Below are 7,735 nucleotides of genomic sequence, written 5' to 3'. Positions count from 1 at the left end.
TGCCTCACATCGCCTACTGCCAGCTCTGGTTTCCTTGGCCTGGCTAGGTAAGGAGCTGCTGACTGGGAGAGAGATATCCAAGATGCTAATGATAAAAAACTCCCATATTTTTTGCCTGTTTTTGGATGCTTTTGCAATGCCCCAGTCTCCTAAAAAGCTGCTGAGACATCTTAAATGGTAGCTACAGTCCTGAAACCATTTGAATTTAGTATTGCTGCAGAGAAGATACATGGCCCAGCAGTCAGGTTCTTTTGTGGAATGCCTGTCTTTCCCCAAAATAGATTTTGGCCAACCCTCCTGCTGTTGGCCTGCAACAGCTGACTGGGCAACCAAGCCCCACCTGACTAGGGCAAGGGGCAGATAGAGATGTCCAGGTAGTCATAAACCAATCAGATGGAGCAATGTCATCATCAGCCCTAGATTTTATAAGAACTAGAGGACTGTCATTGGAGAACATTGCTATTTTGATGACAAACGACGCACCTACCTATGTTGCAGCATCATTAGTATAGCATGGACCAGATCCGGCAACAGCATAACTAGAACAGGGACAGTGTTCAGTTAAATGCATCAGAGGAATCTGTTTTATTTTGCTGCTTGTCTTTAAATCCCTTGCCCAACATTTTACCAACTACCCCTCCTTTGGAACGTACTTGCTGGTTTTGATATATGACTTGCTGTGGTCCTTTTGCAAATTCACTCTTTTGATTGTTTTGTTTCAGCCCTTTAATAAACTCCTTATATTTTTTTACTGTTTTATCGGCCTGGTCCAAGTTCATTTTGGAGGGGAGGGTGGCCAACCATGCTTCTTGGACTATTACATTACTGGGCTTTTTTTCCCCCTCAGCCCTCTAATTTAGGGATTCTATGAGAGAGGATTTCCCAAGCAACCACTATTCTAACTCCAGTAAAGCCCAGTCTGACCAATAGGAAAAGTAGAGTGAAAGTTGTTGCTAACTTCCCAGCACTGCCCATTTGTCCTCCATTCTCTCCCCTCTGCCACAAAGCTGCTCTTTAAAGACAGTGTCAGTTACACAGCGCTCCGAACTGGTCCTTGCTTCCAAGTTGCTGATCATCTAACGCAGCAAAGATGAATGTGGGCAAAGGCTGTTTTCACCTTCATAAGCCCAATTGCAGTTGCAGGTCATGCAAACAGGGTGGGTTTTGAGGAGCCTGAAGGAAGAGAGAAAGAAAGTGCAGCTCTGGCTGTCTGGTTTAATACTGTTTATTACATTGTTAAAACTAGACTCTGTGCAACCAGCCAAGAACATCACAGCAACCCCCATCCTCAACAGGTTTACAGATCTCCACCTGCTTCCTGGTTGGCAACCTTCAGTCTTGAAAGACTATGGTATAAGCTTACAGCACCCGGTATTCCCAGGCAGTCTCCCATCCAAGTACTAACCAGGCCTGCCTCTGCTTAGCTTCCTAATGGTATTGTATGTGGATGTTTGGGGTTGTGGAACTGACAGCCACTTGAAATAGCAGATGACACACAGGAGAGAGAAGAAATTTCAGCAGGCCTGTGATGATCATGATTTTCAGGAGGGAGGGTTGCCATGTTGCTTAGACTGCTTCATGTGACTGTGGCTTTGGAGTTTTTAAGGTATTTTTGAAAAAAAATTTTTTTTACATAATATACAACAAAATAACGGGTGGAGATCTTTCTGTCCAGGTGGTAAGAATTGTCTCCTTATCTCTTCTAGGTTACCTATAGTTTCAACAAGATGTTCTGGGTGTCATGGCAAGAATCCTCTCTCTGTTCCTACTGAAAAATGGTTTGTTCAAAGGCTGCCAAGTTGATCCATTTTTGGGTAGCAGGCTGAGATTTCTTGCCCCATTTGGTAAGATCACACATTTTACTAACTAGGCCAAAAGCTCTCAGCATTCGTAATTTGTGACCGAGAGGAAGACTCAAAAAACTAGGTGTGTAATCCTATGACACATACATGCCTCTAAAGCAGTGGTTCTCACACTTTTATCCCCGGGACCCACTTTTTAGAATGAGAATCTGTCGTGACCCTCTGGAAGTGATGTCACGACAGGAAGTGACATCATCAAGCAGGGAAACTTTTTACAATCCTAGGCTGCAATCTTACCCACACCTTCCCAAGAGTAAGCCCCACTGACTATTATTGTTAAAAGCATATACATAGTAGCCTATTGAAAGTACAGATCTGTCACATTTCCCCAAATGCAGAACTGGACGCAATACTCCAGGTGTGGCCTTGCCATCGATTTGTACAGCGGCATTATAATACTAGCCGTTTTGTTCTCAGTACCCTTCCTAATGATCCCAAGCGTAGAATTGGCCGCCTTCACTGCTGGGCTGGGCTGGGCTGGGCTTGCAGCTCAAGACCCCGCTCTCTGCAAGCCCATCGGAGCGCCTGAGCCTCCCTCCCCGGAGAGCGTGGCGAGGAGGGGCTGGCTGGCTGGCTGGCTGGCGCCCCCTGCGCGGGTCGGGGCCCGCTTGCTCCTGAGTAGACTGCCGGCCGGGCCCCGCCCGCAGCGCTCTGCGCAGGAGCCGGGCCGGGCCGGGCGGCGCGATGGCGGCGGCGGAGGGCGCGTTCCTGGCGGCGCGGGAGCTGGCGCGGCGGGACGGCTCCGGGGCGCTGCGGCTGGCGCAGCGGGCGGCGGGCGGGACGGGCTCGGTGGTGTGGGACGCCGCGCTGGTGCTGGGCCGCTTCCTGGAGCGCAGCTGCGCCCGCCGCCGCCTCCGCCTGGCGCGCCGCGCGGTGCTGGAGCTGGGCGCCGGCGCCGGCCTCGTCGGGCTCCTGGCCGCCTGCCTCGGGTGCGTCCCCTCCCCTCCCCTCCCCAGCCCGGGGGTGGCGGCTGGGCGAGCCCCGGGACCCCCCCCCGGCTGGGAACGAGGTGCCAAAGGGGGCAGGCCCGCAGCGGCTTGCGTGGCGCTGGCCCGTGGAACTCCTTGCCGCTGGATGCGGTGATGTGCCCGGCCTGGGCGCCTTTCGGAGGGACTGGACGCGTGTCTGGAGGCAGAGCCAGTCTTGGGTTGCGAGCTGGGATGCAGGGGAGGCAGAGCCTCCCCACTGGAGTCCTACGCCACCCCCGCGCGTTTCAAGGACTTTGGTGGGGAGGCAGAGCCCACCCACCTACCCACCACACATGAGGCACAGGGTGGGAAGGCAGGGGAGGCAGAGCCTCCCCACCACCTTCAAAAGGCACTGGTCTGCACATTGGTTGCGAGTGTTGCTGCCTTGCAAGAGACAGGTGGAGCACAGGCTCCCTACTGGAGTCCTTCAGAAAGCTGTGAGTGCTTGCGCACCTCTCCAAGGACTCCAGTGGGGAGGCTCTGCATCACCTGCGACCCCACCCACTGCCCATCCCTGGTTCTTACACTTGCCTGAAATGAGCTGCAAAGGCCCAAATCCTAATCAACTTTCCAGCACTGGCATAGCGGTGCCAGTGGGGCTTGTGCCTGCATCCTGCAGTTGGGGGGCAGTCACGGAGGCCTCCTCAAAGTAAGGCAGTGTTTGTTCCCTTACCTTGGAGCTGCATCGCCCTTATTGTTGGTGCTGGACAATGGGTTAGGATTGTGCCCAAAGTGAACTAACATTGCTGTGTCCTCACTGGCTTTTGCAGGGCAAATGTGACTGTTACAGATCTTGAGGAAGCCCAAGACTTGCTCAGAATGAACATTGAGTCCAATCGGCATCTTGTCACGGGATCCATTTGCGCCAAGGTACTGAAATGGTTCGTATGCGTGTCTGTTGCCATGTTCTGTTCCTTTGGGAGATTGCAAACCAGTTGTCTTTGGTTCAGGGCAGTATTTCTCAATCATTGGTATACCACCAGGGACCCCTGGACCCCTGCTGCTTGGCAGCAAGATCAGGAACATGGCACAGCAAACAGCAGTAGGAGGTGGGCAGGGCAGAGCTCCAAAGCATGGTTTTCTGCACTCGCAAAAGTCCTCCTATCCGCCCTGAGCCTCTTACGGGTGTGTGTTGTGTTGCATCTGGCTTCCCAGGTGTCATTGCAAGTTACTTCTAGTAACTTAGGTACTTAGAATAGGTGGACCATATGAAGTGGTACAGTGGAGGACAAACGTTAAGAAACACTGGCTTAGGGGCAGTTTGGATTCTGAGAGCAAAGTTAGTGAGGTCGATCAGGGGGCCATGTGAATTTGGGGACATGGTTTCATTGTAGCTGTTCTGTGCTTAAGGTTGGAACAGTTTTAATATTTTATGTACGTTTAACACCTTAAAGGCTTGTTAACCACTTTTGAGAAGAGGAAGGTTTTTTAGCTATGGAGACCAGATGTTTTGGGCTTTAGTTTTATTTTAAGTATTGTGTGAGCTATATCTTGAGTCTCTCATCTAGGGGTGAAGACGTGACGGATTTCCTTCCTGCACCTGATTATATATTGATGGCAGACTGTATCTACTATGAGGAGGTGAACTTGGTTATTCCTTCTTCCTCTTCGTCTTCAGATTATGAAGGAAATTGTAAGATGGAGCCATAAAGATACAGTGCAGTCAGTCCTATGGAAGCCCTGGTTTCAGGGCATCTGCCTGGGATCAGAGAGCCATTCTGAAGCATCTGGGTTGGTGGGGCGGCTTCTAAGAACTTTAGGTTTCTCTAATCCCTGTTTTTCTTTGACGCTGTGGAAAATGTTGGGTAGGTGCCCCAGAACTGCCCCAGTGACAACAGGTCCTCTGGCATCTCAATATCCAGGCGGTCTTATAGGACCGTGAGTGTGCAAAGATGTTTCTTTTGCAGCCTGCTGCAGCAAGAAATGTAAAACAATTCCAGGAAGTAACTCCATTGACTCTCTGATGCCCCATGGCTCTGGGAAGGTCTCTGTCCCCGCCCCCATATCAATTGTTTTGGTTCTGATTTCTGCATCCTCTTTTATGTCCCAAGTTTTCGTTTGTAAGTGGGATGTTCCCTTTGTCAGGGCCCATTAATGCCAGGCAGACAGTCTAAACTTTGAGTTTGGACTGGATTCTCTGTTAAACAAAAGCAGTTCAAAGCCTGTCTAGAGGTTATTTGCAATTCACTGCTAATCTCTGCTCCTCCAGCAAAGGCTGGACTAGGAGGAGGTTTCCCCCACCTGTAGAGGCAGGAAAGCTCCAACCAAAGCTCTGCTTTTAGAGACTAATGGGAGCATAAACATTCTAAGGATATCTTCCAATCTCTAATGCGTCACTCAAGGATCCAGTGTTCAGTTTGAGGTGGATTGGGAGAATATCCCATGGTCTGATATGTTCAGTTCCCAAACAAACCAGAGATACCAGTGAATTCAGAGGTTGTGTGGACGGGCGCTTGAGGAACATCCGCAAAATGTAGCAAGCCAGCTGGAAAGTGTCCAGCCTTTTGGTACATGCCAGATTATCCCCTTACATGCTGAAGTATCATAAGTAGTAAAGTTCAGTCACATGGGAAATGCTTTCTGTCTTGTGGACAGTCATTAGAGCCGTTGCTGAAGACCCTGAGAGACCTGGCAGGCCCTGAAACCTGCATCCTTTGCTGCTATGAAGAAAGAACTGTAGGGAAGAACCCAGAAGTGGAGAAGCGATACTTTGAGGTGAGTTGTCCTTGTGCTCCTAGCGGTGTACGTCATGGTGGCATCCTCTGTTTTGTGAAGAGAGTTGCATGTGTAGCCCACACTGATTCCAACAGTTGGGAAGCATGAGATTTTGGGTGTCAAAACTTAGACCATTCCTATCCATACTTTTCTGGGAGTAAGCCCATTGAACACAGTGAGACTTACTTCTGAGTAGACACGCATAGGATTGGGCTGATAATATCCAGGGATGTAGCCTCAGCCTAATGCCATCTTCCTGAGACAGTCATGCGAAAAATAACTGGGGTCAACAGTCATTGACTTTTTGACTTTTTTGACTACCTGACTCTGATGCAATTTTGAACTGCAGCTTCTTCAGAGGGATTTTGAGTTGGAAAAGGTTCCCCTGGATGAACATGATGAGGAGTATCGGAGTGAGGACATTCATATCTTTAGCATCCGAAGGAAGAGAACGGTAGGTGGCTGCTGTAACAACACTGGAGATGGGAAGACCAATCATGGCAGTCAGTCAGATAGTCTTAGATAGTTATTGTGTCACCCCTTAACCATCTTGTCTCCACACTAAACTCCTGCCCAGCTCCTTCAACCTGTCCTTACAGGACATGGTCTCCAGTCCCATCACCTTACTAGTCTCCCTCCATTGGACCCACTTCACTTTGTCAGTATCCCAGAACTAGACACAGTATTCCAGGGTGGACTCTAGCATCCCCTGAGAGCATTTAGCTCTTATTCTCCAGATCCCCACCATGTCTCACAGGAGTCTTGAAAGGGTAAACCTGAGATCGTAAAGCATAATAATAATAATAACAACAACAACAACAACAACAGGTATTTATATACCGCCTTTCATGGTCTTCAGATTTCTCCTCAGACTTTATTTCAAGGCGGTTTACACAGGCAGGCTATACTAAATCCCTATAGGGATTTTTACAATTGACGAAGGTTCTGTCTTTCAAGAACTACAACATTTCAGATGGATTCTTTTATGATCTGGTATCACATTCTGGCCTCCAGTTTCCTCCCACGCCAGCTGACAATCCTTCATATCGCACTTGAAGGGCAGCCAAAGAGCAGATGGAAAAACTTGGCTCGGCTTGTCAGCTGCTTCAAGGTCTTGCCGTTCACGGTGCTGGTGGCCTTGAACTGGCAACCTTCAGCTGTTATCTTCAGGCAAGCGGAGGCTCTACCCTCTAGACCAGACCTCCTGCCCATGTTGTAAAGCATGTTGTAAAACAAGTGCTATATAGATGAGAAGAAGCTAGTGTGATTGCTTCTCAACATTTTTCAGGACTGTCAATCATGACCTCATTGCTCCTGCTTCCTGGTGCCCTGGCAAGAGGGAGAGCATTGGAGAAGGAAGGGAAGAAGAGGAAGTTTGCCAAGCAACCAAAAGTTCTCCGCAGAGTCTTTGTAGAATGTTTGTGCTGCAAAAGTGGATCAGCCAACAGTTACCTTCTCAGATGACCACACAGTCTGTTTGATTTCTCAGGAGCTACGGATGCAAACTTGAAGCTGAATTTGGAGCTCTCCGCTGTTTGTCTCCATGAGAGCTGATTGCAGAAGGTAGCACTATTTGTGGCTCAGTGTATAGAACTGTGTAACATGCCAGGTGGGTTAGATAGAAGATGTATTTGCGTACTTTATGCAGCCCCTCTTGGATAACTTCTCCAAGTTTTTGTTAGGAATGTGTAATAAAAGGTACAGTGACTTGGCAAACTCTTACCCTTCCTTGTGCATTATTGAAAAGGGTTTCCCAGCCTTGCTGCTCCCTCAGGTTGCTGGCACTCGCACCCCATTTCAAAATATCTGCTCATACTGAAGCAGGATAGTATTAAATATGACAGGCACAAACAGATCCACATACATAGGACTTTTGTGACTGTTTTGTTTTTAGTTAAAAAGAAAAGAAGGAAGGGGCTGGAACTTACTTATTTTGGATTTTAACTTGCTCACATTGAGCACGTTTTCTGTGGATGGGCAAAGATGAACCAGTTGGATGACCCACTTGTCACAGAGGGTGGCCGCCTGCATCTGCTCTCTGCCTGGGCTGGTTTCAAAGTCATTTTGAAGTTGTGCATGTCCAGTCTTCAGATTACGTATTGGCAACCTTCAGTCTCGAGAGACTCTGGTATTGCGCTCTGAAAGGTGGTTCTGGAACAGCGTCTAGTGTGGCTGAAAAGGCCGATTCGG

General features: G+C 49.0%; 1 protein-coding gene across 1 annotated transcript; it reads left to right on the top strand.

Moving 5' to 3' along the window:
• The first annotated feature begins 2,546 nt into the window (after window positions 1-2,546).
• On the top strand, window positions 2,547-7,246 carry VCPKMT (valosin containing protein lysine methyltransferase). Its single transcript, XM_066624418.1, has 6 exons — window positions 2,547-2,791; window positions 3,601-3,711; window positions 4,339-4,411; window positions 5,426-5,545; window positions 5,895-5,999; window positions 6,834-7,246. The coding sequence occupies exons 1-6, from the start codon at window positions 2,547-2,549 to the stop codon at window positions 6,846-6,848; spliced, it is 669 nt and encodes a 222-aa protein (XP_066480515.1). The 3' UTR covers window positions 6,849-7,246.
• The last annotated feature ends 489 nt before the right edge of the window (window positions 7,247-7,735 follow it).

The sequence above is a fragment of the Tiliqua scincoides genome, chromosome 1 (genome assembly GCF_035046505.1).
Source record: "Tiliqua scincoides isolate rTilSci1 chromosome 1, rTilSci1.hap2, whole genome shotgun sequence".
Lineage (NCBI taxonomy): Eukaryota > Metazoa > Chordata > Lepidosauria > Squamata > Scincidae > Tiliqua > Tiliqua scincoides.
The sequence above is the reverse complement of the archived record's forward strand: the minus strand, read 5'-3'. Positions and strand labels throughout refer to the sequence as shown.